The following is a 12,506-nucleotide window of genomic DNA, read 5'->3' as shown; positions in this document are numbered from 1 at the left end:
CGAGTGTTAAAAGGACCTTGTGTCATAGGGTCATTTTAGGCACTTTTGACCGAGTTGCTCTGGAGCTATTTTTTTTTAGAAACTGTATAGAGCAGCTTTACAAGTTGCCAACTTTCTTTATAATTTTTTAAAGCTGCTAGTTGCAATTTAATACAGGAAGGAGGACTGTGGTTCCACTTGTAGTACATCAGTAACCTTTCACCCCAGAGTTTTAGGCAAAAGAAAATGCTGCATCATTTTACACAGGTTAGGGAGGGCGGATTACATAGATTGTTTGAATTATAAAGCAAATATTTTAATTATCTGTTATGCCTTTGTATTGCAAGAAATTTCTTGTTAGTGAATCAGATTTTGGTGTGTATGAAAGAAAATATGCAAATCCGTCATCTGAAATGGCTATCAGGATTATGGTAATAAATTAGAAGGCATGACTTTTCAGTGATTCACTTTATTAACATTTTATTTGATGAAGCTTAATGGTTAACTCTGGGGATAAATCATATTGCATAACTTAGAAAATTTAAGTATAAATTCTGTGATGTGCTCTTTCAGTTTCATCCTAATTGAACACATAAGTGTAAATCAACACACCCTACGTCATTCTAAAGCTTTGGAATTTATTCAATAAATCACGTTTGATGTACGACTGAAGTCACATAGGAAGTTGAGCATCTCGTATATTTTTACATTAGAAGTTAACAGTGTTAATATAAATTCGCTTTCTCAGGAAGAAAAACATGTCAATTCATAGATAAAAGGGTAAAGCGTTTGACTGAAAAAATGCTTACTGGACAAAACATCCATGAAGAATTTAAGTGCTGCCTTGTATGTCTCAAACTTTAAAAATTTTAACATCTGGGGCTGGTGCTGAGGTGTAGCAGGTAAAGCCACTGCCTGCAGTGCTGGCATCCCATATGGGCGCCGGTTCGAGTCCTGGCTGCTCCACTTCCAATCCAGCTCTCTGCTGTGGCCTGGGAAAGCAGCAGAAGATGGCCCAAGTCCTTGGGCCCCTGTACCTACATGGGAGACTCCTGGCTTCAGATCAGCTCAGCTCAGGCTATTGCAGCCATTTTGGGAGTGAACCAGCAGATGGAAGAGTGCTCTCGCTCTCTCTCTCTCTCTCTCTCTCTCTCTCTGCCTCTCTGTAACTCTGCCTTTCAAATAAATAAACACATTTTTTTAAAAAATGTAACATTTCAGAGTATCCAGGATGTGCATACAAGGACACATTTTGTTATGGAGATTGTACATTTTCTTTTTTTTCTTGAACATTGGGAAGAATTTAAACACTTTGCTGATTTTAAAATTTTTTAATCTTGTGCATCAAAATTTTTTGAATTCTTATGCATCAAAATGTAGTTGTCCTTCTATTACTGAATTGCTTATAAAAATTAATTCCTTAAAGAATTGGATCCTTTTAATACCACTTTTGTACTATGTTGTTTTTTAATGTATTAACAAAACAAAACCAAAAAAAGAAAAAGATTTATTTATTTATTTGAAAGGCAGAGTTACAGAGAGGCAGAGGCAGAGAGAGAGAGAGAGAGAGAGAGAGGTTTTCCATCCGCTGGTTCACTCCCCAAGTGGCCTTACTCACTGGAGCTAATCCAATCTGAAGCCAGGAACCAGGAGCTTCTTCCAGGTCTCCCATGTGGGTACAGGAGCCCAAGGACTTGGGCCATCTTCTACTGCTTTCCCAGGCCATAGCAGAGAGCTGGATCAGAAGTGGAGTAGTCTGGACTCAAACCAGTGCCCATATGGGGTGCTGGCACCGCAGGTGGAGGCTTAGCCCATTGTACCAAAGTGTCGGCCCTGGGACCTTACTTTCTTTCTTTCTTTCTTTTGTTTTTAAGATTTCTTTTTTGGGGCTGGCACTATGGCATAGCAGGTAAAGCCACCACCCGCAGTGCTGGCACCCCATATGGTCACCAGTTTGAGACCCAGCTACTCCACTTCCAATCCAGCTCTGTGCTATGGCCTGGGAAAGCAGTAGAGGATGGCCTAAGCCCTTAGGCCCCTGCACCTGCATGGGAGGCCTGGAAGAGGCTCCTGGCTTCGGATCGGCACAGCTCCGACCGTTATGACTAACTGGGGAGTGAACCAGCAGATGGAAGACCTCTCTCTCTCTCTCTCTCCTCTCTCCTTCTCTCTGCGTGTAACTCTGACTTTAAAATAAATAAGTAAATCTAAAAATAAAATAAAATAAAGATTTATTTATTTGAAAGTCACAGTTACACAGAGAGAAAAGGAGAGGTAGAGAGGCAGTGAAAGAGAGAGAGAGAGAGGTCCTCTATCTGCTGGTTCACTCTCCAACTGGCTGCAAAGGCTGGAGCTGCGCTGATCTGAAGCCAGGAGCCAGGAGCCTCCCCCAGGCCTCCCAGGTGGGTGCCGGGGCCCAGGGACCTAGGCCATCCTCCATTGCTTTCCCAGGCCATAACAGAGAGCTGGATCAGAAGTGGAGCTGTCGGGATTCGAAATGGCGCCCACATGGGATGCCAGCACTGCAGGTGGCAGCCCCACCCTCTACACCACAGCACTGGCTCTCTTCACTTTCTAGTTTACATTTTTCTCTACAGTTTTGAATTTACTTTCATGAGCAATGAATACTTTTAAAACATAAAAGAAAAAATGTTAAAGAAGGAATAAAGGGACAGTGAAAGATAATGTATTATAAAGAAAAGAAGGTATTTATGAAATGTACCATCAGAAGGTAACTCAGCAGTAGTACCCAGAGGGAGGTAGCACAGGGTGGCCGATGGGACAGGCCCTGCCTGACCAGTCCAGTCTGCTGCATGACCATGCCATTGGCTCCCCGAGCTCTAACTCCTGGAGACGCCAGCAGGCGTGGCTGAGCAGAGAGTGTGGTTCTGTTGCCCTGGAGAGGGGCCGGACTGCTGAGCTATCGAAGCACTGGGGGCCAGAGCCCTCAGCGGGGATCTGCACCTGCGAGAGGCCCCGGTCAGCTGGAGCTGAAGGCAGCAGGGCCGGCCAATCCCTACTCAGCCGCCAGCAGGCTGGGTCTCCGGCTTGGTTAGCACCAGGACCTGGCCCAGGAGCCTGCGCACAGTGTAGGTGATGGCAGAGCCGCAGGAATCCAGCAAAAAGGCAGCGATCATCAGGCCTGGGTCAGGAACACACAGGGGCAAGACAAGCTTGGAAAACGCCAGAAACACTCGAGGAAACGTTACCAGCGCCCGGAGTGCCCGAGTGCTTAAGAGCTTTGACGATCCTCAGCCTTCGTTCACTCGTCAGACACACTGAGCTCGCACTATAGGCAACGCACAGGACCAAGCGCAGGAGATACAGCCGCGAGCAAAGCAGACGCGGAATTCATGAAGCAGAATCATGTGAAAATAAAATCGCCAATATTCAATCTTTGGGCACCTCCAAAAGAGGCAGTTTCTTATGGATCAAGGTAGATACATTCTGGCAAGAGAAGAAAAAAGCACATTACCCAATTAATTGCTTGATTACAGCTGCGAAAAGAACTCTGTGTGTGTGTGTATGTGTGTGTGTGTGTGTGTGTGTGTTGCTAGCCAAGAAAGGCTTCTCTAAAGTAAGTTACTTTTGAGGAATTGAGAAACAAAGAAATTTTTTTTAAAAAGATTTATTTATTTATTTGAAAGTCAGAGTTACATAGAGAGAGAAGGAGACAGAGAGAGAAAGAGATGTCTTTCATCTGCTGGTTCACTCCCCAACTGGCCACAACAGCCGGAGGTGTGCCGATTCGAGGCCAGGATCTTCTTCCAGGTCTCCCACGTGGGTGCAGGGGCCCAAGGACTTGGCCATCTTCTACTCTTTCCCAGGCCATAGCAGAGAGCTGGACTGGAAGTGGAGCATCCAGGACTTGAACCAGTGCCAATATGAGATGCCAGCACTGCAGGCGGCGTACCTGCTACTCCACAGTGCCAGCCCCTGAGGAGAAATTAACTGAGACAAGAAGAGGGAGAGACCATCCTGGCCATGTCAGAGGCAAAGATTTGTTGGGATAAGGGGGTAGGGGTGTTAAGTTTTGGTTTTTTGTTTTTTGAAAGGTAGAGTGGCGGAGAGAGGGAAAAGACAGAAATCTTCCATTCGTTGGTTCATCCCTCAAGTGTCTCCAACAGTCAGGACTGGGGCAAGCTGAAGCCAGGAGCCAGGAACTCCATCTGGGCCACGCTTGTGCATGGCAAGGACCCAAGAACTTGAGCCATCATCTGCTGCCTCCCAGGTGCCTTAGCAGGCAGCTGGATCAGAAGCGGAGAGGCTGGGCCTGTGGCCAGGCACTGCAATCTGGGATGCAGGCACCCCAAGTGGCAGCTTAACGGTTGCAGGTGCAAATCTTCGATGGGCAGGAACGTCGCAGGTTGGAGGGACCGAGGAAGGTGACTGAATCTGCAGAGACGCAGGGGCAATACAGGGTGAGGCCGGAAGGGAAACAGGCACTGGACTAGGAAGGGCCTTGTCAGTCATGTTGAGGCGCTTAGGTTTTAACCCAAGGGCTGTACAAACATGGGTGTGTTATTTGCATCCCAAAGCTAGCAGAGCTGTGGGAGCACCAGGTTACAAAGAACGTCCCAGCCCGTGGCCACGGACGCACCCAGAGGTGCACAGCTGCACGGCGAGTGAGGGGTTGCACAGGATTGGAATCGAGGCTGTGACGCAGGCCAAGAGGCCCAGAACCTGCCCAGGAGGAAGTCGAGTCGGCCCATGCCCGCGGGCGCCCCTGACCCATGCTACAGCTCAGTGCCCAGTGGCCGGGAGAAGTAGTAGATGAGTGGGAGGAGTACGTCCAGCGCCCCAGGCGCCAGCAGCAGGTGTGAGGCCACAGGCAGAGGCCAGAGGCCAGCAACAGCGCCTGCGCCACGGTCCTGGCACGCGCGGGTACGGGCGGCTGGGAGCAAGGCCCAGGCTCGCAAAGACAGCGAAAAAGACCACCCCACCAGGGCAGGGGTGCCCTGCGAGAGGCCCTCCTCCCCCCACCCCCCACCGCCCTACGCAGAGCGGAGCCCGCGTACCGCACCCACCGCAGAGGCACAGGCTGCCGAGCGCCCCGAAGGCCGCGGCCGCTCAGGTGAGCAAGTCAGTAGCCTCTCTTGGAAGTAGTAGGTGAGCCGCAGCAGCAGAGCACGCCAGCTAGAGCCAGGCTGAGCAGGTGCACATGCAGCGATCAGCCTCAGTCACCACGATGAAGCGGTCAAGGTCATCCCAGGGGCTACAGCGGCCAGCACCAAGGTCTCCAACACTGCTCTTCATCACTGACCTTGCAATGGGGAGAGGAAGAGGCTGCTGGGGAGGCTAGCACCAGAGAAGCCCCCAACCCACCTCTTCCTGCCCTGCCCCCTCTTCTTCAGCCCTTGCTGGGAGGGGACCACAGAGGTAAGAAGACTTCCTTGAGAGAGGGGCAGGAACGTGGCCTGCAGCTGCGGGTTGTGAACAGGAGGTGGACTCCAGACTTCCTGACTGTGAGCCCTGGGAAATGGGGAAGAGGCAGGCAGGAGTCTCCAGCCCTGGTGACCAGGGAGGGTGGGGGTGGTGGTCACAGATGGAGGAGGGTTCAGCTGTGTAGGGGCACAGCCCTGTGCAGGCAGCCCGCTTGGAAACCACTCCTAGAAACAGCCCCAGGGCCCTTCCTAGTGCCACCCAGGCTGGGAGGGGGAGGGAGCAAAGCAGGAGTGGAGGAATGGCCATGTGTTGCAGTCCCCAAGGTGCAGCCCAGTGCACAGCCACCTGGGCCCTGCCCTGGCCAAGGCCCTCGCCTGCAGCTCCCTGGCAGGGCTGCAAAGGTTTCACCTCTCTCCAGCTTCCAGGCCTGTCTCCTCTTCACTCTCCTCTTTGTTGTAGCTAAATATTTGTTTGCTTTTAATTTATTTTTTTATTTATTTGACAGGCAGAGTTAGACAGTGAGAGAGAGAGAGACAGAGAGAAAGGTCTTCCTTTCGTTGGTTCACCCCCCAAATGGCCGCTACGGCCGGAACTATGCTGATCCAAAGCCAGGAGCCAGGTGCTTCCTCCTGGTCTCCCATGGGGTGCAGGGCCCAAGCACTTGGGCCATCCTCCACTGCACTCCCGGGCCACAGCAGAGAGCTGGACTGGAAGAGGAGCAGCCAGGACTAGAACCGGCGCCACAGGTGGAGGATTAACCGAGTGAGCCACGGCGCCGGCCCTGCTTTTAATTTCATCTGCTAGAAAGACAGAGCTACCGAGAGGCTGGGAGAGGCAGAGAGAGACACCTTCCATCCGCTGGTTCACTCCCCAAATTCCCTTGCCAGCCAGGACTGGACCAAGGAGTCTGAACTCTACCTGGGTCTCCCATGAGGGTGGCAGGGCCTGAGCACCTGGGCCACCATTCACTGCCTCCCAGGATGCATTAGCAGGGAGCCGGATCAAAGCTGGCACAGGGGCGGGGCTCACACTGGCAGGCTGATGTGAGCCGTGGGGGTCGCAGGCAGTTGCTCCATCGCAGCACCGGCCCTTTTCCTGCCCCTGCCGGCCACAGAGGAGCCCCGAGTCAGGGTGGAAACCTCCGGCAGCCAAACAAAAAGAGCACGGGCCTGGGAAGCCGACCCAGCTTCTAGATCCACAATTTTTTTTTTTTTTTTTTTTTTTTTTTTTTTTGCCATGTGGCCTTGGGCAAATTACTCAGCTTCACTGAGCCTGTCTTGGTGCTGTAAAATACCTACCTCGCAGCGCTGTTGCAGGGATGACGAGGAAACATAAGTAAAACTCAGAGCCCCGTGGCTGACACTGGGGAGATGCTTCATAACTGTTAGCTCCCTTCCCTTTCCAGCAGTGCACAGATAAATGTGTACAGACCACACCCACCACCCCACCACCCCACCCCCCCCCCCACACACACACGGTGTCAGAGACACAGACGCCCCCAGCACCCACAACACCACAAAAACATCTGGCCCAATTCCTACCCTCCCTCCAAGGGGGTGTATGCGGCGGGGGGGGGCACCGGCCCCCTGCTGTTAGTTTTAACATGGACATACCCCTCGGGTGTCCACTTCCGAAATCTGCATTTCTGCCTTTGAGCGTTTGGGGCTCCAATCCTTCCTGGAATCCTGAGTGGCTCTACAGCCCCCAGGGACCCCCCAGTCTGAACCTTGCCCTATATTCCCACCAGATTGGTCCTCTCTTCCCTGCTGCTGTTCTGGCTGCTGGGGCTCTCTCAGGTCCTGGCTTTAAGGAGCAAGTGCCTTACAACAACAACAAAAAAAAAAAAAAAAAAAAAAAAAAAGAAGAAGAAGAAGAAGAAGAAGAAGAAGAAGAAGAAGAAGAAGAAGCTGAGAAGCTGAGATAGGGGCTGGTGTAGTAGACTAAGCCTCCACCTGCAATGCCAGCATCCCATATGGGTGCCGGTTCAAGTCCCGGCTGCTACTCTTCCGATCCAGGTCTCTGCTTATGGCCTGGGAAAGCAGTGGAAGATGGCCCAAGTGTTTGGGCCCCTACACCCACATGGGAGACCTGAAAGAAGCTCCTGGTTCCTGGCTTCAGATCAGCCCAGCTCTGGCCATTGCAGCCATTTGGGGAGTGAACCAGCGGATGGGATCTCTGGCTCTCTCTCTTTCTCTCTGTAACTACCTCTCAAATAAATAAATAAAATCTTAAAAAGAAAAAAAAAGGCGGAGACAGCAGAATCCCCTCCCACGCCCACATTCCAGACCCATCAGTGGGCTGGGCCCAGGACATGACATGAATGGGCCCAACAGCTGGAGGGGCTGAGGATCCAGGGTACAAGAGGGCCCCGGGGAGAGGGACTGTCGTTACAGGGCAGGGGGGTCTTCAGCACTTGGGGGAGGAGAGGGATCAGGGAGGCCAGGCTGCTAAGCAGCATGGCTCTGAGCTGACCTGGGTGAGTGGCGCTCTTTTCTGCGGCCTGGCTTCTCCCCAGGGCTGCTGGGGAGCCACGGCTGGGGCTCCAGGCACTGTCAATCTTGTCAATCCCAACTCCCCACCGCACACACACCAGACACCAGCCCGCTCCCGCGGTGCGCTGCTTTTCCTGTGGCTTGGCTGTGGTGTCTGGGGAGAGGAGTGTGCCAGTTGCTCACTGGCGTACAGGCAAAGCCTCAGAGCCCTCCAGGCAATGCCAGCTGTCCACGCCTCTGCTCACAGTCCTGGCTGGAGACAGGCTGGCTGTGGCATCCTGGGAATAGTGAAGAGAGTAGCCAGGGTCCCGGGGGTGCCAAGCTCTACTTACGTGGGCTTCAAAGTGTCCACGCAGAGGGGCATTCTGGGAAGCAGGGCAGGTGTAATCGTGCTGGACGGGCCACCCCAGGTGCTGTCCCTGCCCATTTCCAGCTTGGGCAGTAGGTGCAAGGACAGGCCTTAGCTCAAGTGCCAGGTCTGACACAGGCACTCGCGCCAAGTCCATTTCCTCATCCCCAGAACAAATGGATATTTAATAATACCCGCTGTGTACTGACCACTTCTTCCATGCCAGCCTATGAAGTAGTCACTCTTACCCATATTTGCAAATGAGCTAGGCAAGTGGCAGAAACTACTGCCTACCCGCTCCTGTCTTCCTTGTCAGCCAGCCATGAGCAAATCTCAGCTAGTCTATGTCCGGGCTGGGAATTCCATTCTCCTTGCCGGTGATTGGTCCACGGGCGGAAATGTGACATATGTCTGACCAATGAGATCTGAGGGCCATCCAAGGTCTTTAAAGAGCCCTTTCTTCACCTGTGGATGTCAGGCACAAATGTGCCATCTGGAGTCGCTGCAGCTATTTTGCAGCTCTGAGGAGAATAGCAAATAAACTGACAGCAGCAGAGCAGAAAGTTGAAAGAACGCTGGGCCGGCGCCGCGGCTCACTAGGCTAATCCTCCGCCTGCAGCGCCGGCACACCGGGTTCTAGTCCTGGTCCAGGCGCCGGATTCTGTCCCGGTTGCCCCCCTTCCAGGCCAGCTCTCTGCTGTGGCCTGGGAGTGCAGTGGAGGATGGCCCAAGTGCTTGGGCCCTGCACCCCATGGGAGACCAGGAGGAGTACCTGGCTCCTGGCTTCGGATCAGCGCGATTGGAGGGTGAACCAACGGCAAAAGGAAGACCTTTCTCTCTGTCTCTCTCTCTCACTGTCCACTCTGCCTGTCAAAAAGAAAAAAAAGAAAGAAAGAAAGAAAGAAAGAAAGAAAGAAAGAAAGAAAGAACGAACGCTGGTCCTTGATGTTGTCAGCAAGCAGCCAAATTAACCAACACCGCGGCCGCACTGTACCGGGGCCTCTTCGGGTGAGGCATCCCTCCAGCTTGGAGCCCAGCCACGTGTCCTGGGTTCTAGCCAGATCGCCACGTACCCTGCTGTGGGCAGTCTGCACCACTGCTTTAGACACGAGAAGAGCGGATCAGCTGCGAGCGTCACGGAGTCTGCGTCAGAGCCGGGGTACCCATTCCCGAGGGCTCCCAAAGCCAGCCTCCCTACCCGCAGAGCAACTTGTAGGCTGGTGGCCGGAATGGTTATAGAAATAAATGAACTCCATTTATTCTCAGTTTTCCCTCTTGGGAGGCACATTACTTCCCAAAAAGCCCCCAGGGGGCTACAGTGAAGATGGTGCCCTGCCATGTTGTTCACCATCCCTCAAACCCTACCACAAACACACTCCCTTCTCACCGCCAAAGGCCTCTGGGGCTCCCCTGGCTTCCGGTCCTGCCGTCCCACGGGCTTGGAGGCCTCCCCACCTCCAAGGAGGAGGGGCAGGAGTAACGGACTGGGTGCCACACCTCCCCACCACAGGCCTGCGGGCTCAGGGCTGGAACCACGACTCATTGCCACCCTTGATAATTCCGCAAATCTAAGGTGGGAGCGGTGAGCCCCTCACTGGGCTTGGAAGGGCTCGGGCAGAAGCAGGTGCCTAAAGACTGCCATAGTCAATACATAAACCTCAAATGTGCTTTAAAAACCTTGAAAACGTGCATGCCATTTGAACTGGCTCCTTCACTGGTACGGAAAGGACACACGCAAAGGTGACTCACTGTGAGGTTTACGCCCACAAAACCTTGCAACAACCCAAATGTTCTCCCAGGGGGGTGGAGTACAAACACGTGGCGGGTCATCCTTACAGTGGAATTCCAGGTAGCCATTCCCGCCAATGAGACAAACCAGACGCCACATGCAGTAGCAGTGTATTAGGCTTTAAAAGTGGATAATGAAGTGGGATATAATGGCTTCACCTTCCTTAAAAAAATACCTATCTGTATAAAGGCACAGGAAAAAAGTTGAACGGTACAGTTATACCAAGGGATTTAAGGTGGTTATTCGGGGTGCTTGTTTCACGTGACAAGAGGAATGTGAGTCCATGTAACATGTACTCCACAGAGAACAGTAAAGTTCAAGTGTGCAGGGCCAGGTAGACGAGATGTCTCTTTCCACACCAGTGGCCTTGGGCATATTTGTAACAAGGAGCAGACTCTGTCCCATGTTCCTGCTGTGAGGGTGGCACGGCGCGATCAGGCAGAGCCTCTACTCCCATGATTCCCTGAACGCGCGCGGAGCCGCCGTCTTCTTCCTGCTGGGTCTGAGTGCCTGCTGGGGTTGGGCTAAGAGCAGGCAGGCATCCAGCAGCAGCAGGAGCCCCAGGCAGACGAGGGTCGGGATGCAGGTGCTCAGGGATTCTTCCAGAGACACCAAAGTGAAGATGGCCCCTGGGACAGAAAGTGAGGTCCCTAAGGCCTCCTGGGTGCCAGGATCACCAGGAGCTCAGGGCTGTCCGGCCTGAGCTGACCCTCGGCAGCCTAGGCCCCCCCAACCCCAGCGCACGCATACACACACACACACACACACACACACACCCAAACCAGCCACACTCATCTCTGGCCTCCCAGAAAAAGCAGGCGCAGGAGTCAGGAGTCTCTTCAACTAATGTGGGCCCTCAGAAATAGAAACGACCCAAACAGGACAGGGGCCGAGGCAGGAAAGAGGGAGTCTGGGGAGCAAATTCTCCCTGATCCTCTCCTCTCCCAGACCTCTACTTCCTGGAAGGAGGCCCAGGAGTTGGCGGTGGAGGTACAGGAAAGACCTGAAAATGAGGGAGGCTCCTGACATGGAAAGCAAGCCTGGAGGGCGGCTGGTGGTGGTGGCACAGGCTGAGGGTGCGTGGCCTTTGAGGCAGCAGCTAGCCTTGTGCACCTGTGGGTAGAGCTGCTGGGAGGGGCCCCAGCTTCCCCACTCCCCATCTCCACCTGCCAGACACCTACATGGCTGCTCCAATCCTTCACCCCAGGAGTGGGTGTGTGGAGGGAGGAGTAGGAGCTCTGGGTGCACGGCCACATCCACACAACTACACAGCCACTGGAAGGGATGAGGCAGAAGCTGTGCCCGACGCGGGCCAGTGTTACACAGGTGAAGTTGCAACAGCACAGTCCAAGTCTGAAGGCTGTGGAAACCGCAGCAGGGCAGGAAGCACTCAGAAGTCCCAGAGAAATGAGGCGGGTGGCCAGCGGGAGGGAGAACAGCCAGCTCTTTCAGTCATTCTTCCCCAGGAGACCCCTGTGCCCAGGCCAGCTGGCCCCCTTACCCATCATGAGCAAGATCAGGAGCAAGGTACTGATGCCTTGCAGCAGTGGTGGACCGGCGACCAGCAGCGCCCCAGCCAGCAGCTCCAGCCAGCCCACGGCGGTCTGGTAGCTCCTGGGATCTGGCTGGTAGCCAAACAACTTCAGCGGGCACACCTCAGCGAACCGTGTGAACAGGACTTTCTAGGGGTGGCAGGAGATGCCCATCAGCCACACACCCACCGCGGGGCACAGCCCAGAGGCCGCACGGCTGCACCTTCAGCTCCCCGCTACAAAGCAACAGCCCGGAGAGGAGCAGAGCCCTGGGACCAGGAACCAGCTCTGTGCTCCGCACCTGTGCGCTTGCTTCCTCCTCTCCGCCCTGCGGCTCACCCACACCCACCTAGGCCAGGGGTAGAGGGGAAGAGGGGAGGCCTGGCTTCCTGGCCGGGCTGGGCAAATGCCTGCGCGGGCTGACAGGTGGCCTCCAGGCTTCCCCGGCCCACTCTGTATTCTGAGCTGGGCCGGTGTCCCGTGTGGGTCCGGCTTCTTGACCCTTTGCAGAGCCTTCGGCAAACAGGTTTACCTGCAGGCCAGAGCTGCCTGGACCGGTCTCACAAACCTTTCTCCGCCCCCCAAATGCGGGGAGCAGCTCCCACCTCCCGCTCACTTGGTGCCTGAGGCCACCCAGGCCCACCGGAAGAAGAGGTTCCGCCCCCTGGTGCCCAGGGAGAGCCCCAGGCCTCAGCGCCGCGCCGCTCACCAACTGCTGCGACACCCGGGCCGCGACGGGCGAGAGCTTGGCGGCCCCGGTGAGCATGAAGAAGCCGCCCAGCAGGATGCGGAGCGCCGCCAGCATGAGCGCCATGGCCGCGCTCGGCCTCCGGGAAGCCGCGCTCCGTCGCCCGAGGGCCGGGCTCGCTGAGAACCCGCCCCCGGCTCGTTTCCTCCCCGCAAGGCGCCCGGAAGGCCTGGGCCGCGGCCTCCTCCCCTCGCCCCGCAGGACCCGGGCGCCCACTGGCTGTGAGCGGCCG

The 12,506-nt window shown here is 54.5% G+C and overlaps 1 protein-coding gene across 2 annotated transcripts; it reads right to left on the bottom strand.

Annotated features, from left to right (window-relative positions):
• Positions 1-3,591: 3,591 nt before the first annotated feature.
• Positions 3,592-12,372, bottom strand: TMEM35B (transmembrane protein 35B). 2 transcript variants are annotated; one of them, XR_016211124.1, is made up of 4 exons: positions 12,236-12,372; positions 11,496-11,676; positions 5,007-5,242; positions 3,592-4,374 (listed from the first exon to the last, which is right to left on the bottom strand). XR_016211124.1 is itself a non-coding variant. In XM_008273709.5 (3 exons), the coding sequence occupies exons 1-3, from the start codon at positions 12,338-12,340 to the stop codon at positions 10,442-10,444; spliced, it is 468 nt and encodes a 155-aa protein (XP_008271931.2). In that variant the 5' UTR covers positions 12,341-12,372; the 3' UTR covers positions 10,093-10,441. The 2 variants fall into 2 exon arrangements, 1 of the variants encoding a protein (XP_008271931.2); XM_008273709.5 differs by lacking the exons at positions 3,592-4,374; positions 5,007-5,242 and adding an exon at positions 10,093-10,623.
• Between the last annotated feature and the right edge of the window lie 134 nt (positions 12,373-12,506).

The sequence above is a fragment of the Oryctolagus cuniculus genome, chromosome 7 (assembly GCF_051225735.1).
Source record: "Oryctolagus cuniculus isolate XC-2025 breed Fujian yellow rabbit chromosome 7, ASM5122573v1, whole genome shotgun sequence".
In the NCBI taxonomy this organism is placed as follows: domain Eukaryota; kingdom Metazoa; phylum Chordata; class Mammalia; order Lagomorpha; family Leporidae; genus Oryctolagus; species Oryctolagus cuniculus.
The sequence above is the reverse complement of the archived record's forward strand: the minus strand, read 5'-3'. Positions and strand labels throughout refer to the sequence as shown.

Excerpts from the sequence above, each read along its gene's own strand:
- TMEM35B (XM_008273709.5), bottom strand. The coding sequence starts at position 12,340 with ATGGCGCTCATGCTGGCGGCGCTCCGCATCCTGCTGGGCGGCTTCTTC. Across the intron at positions 11,677-12,235 it reads CCCGGGTGTCGCAGCAGTTG|AAAGTCCTGTTCACACGGTT; the intron begins GTGAGCGGCGCG and ends TGCCACCCCTAG. Across the intron at positions 10,624-11,495 it reads CCTGATCTTGCTCATGATGG|GGGCCATCTTCACTTTGGTG; the intron begins GTAAGGGGGCCA and ends TTTCTGTCCCAG.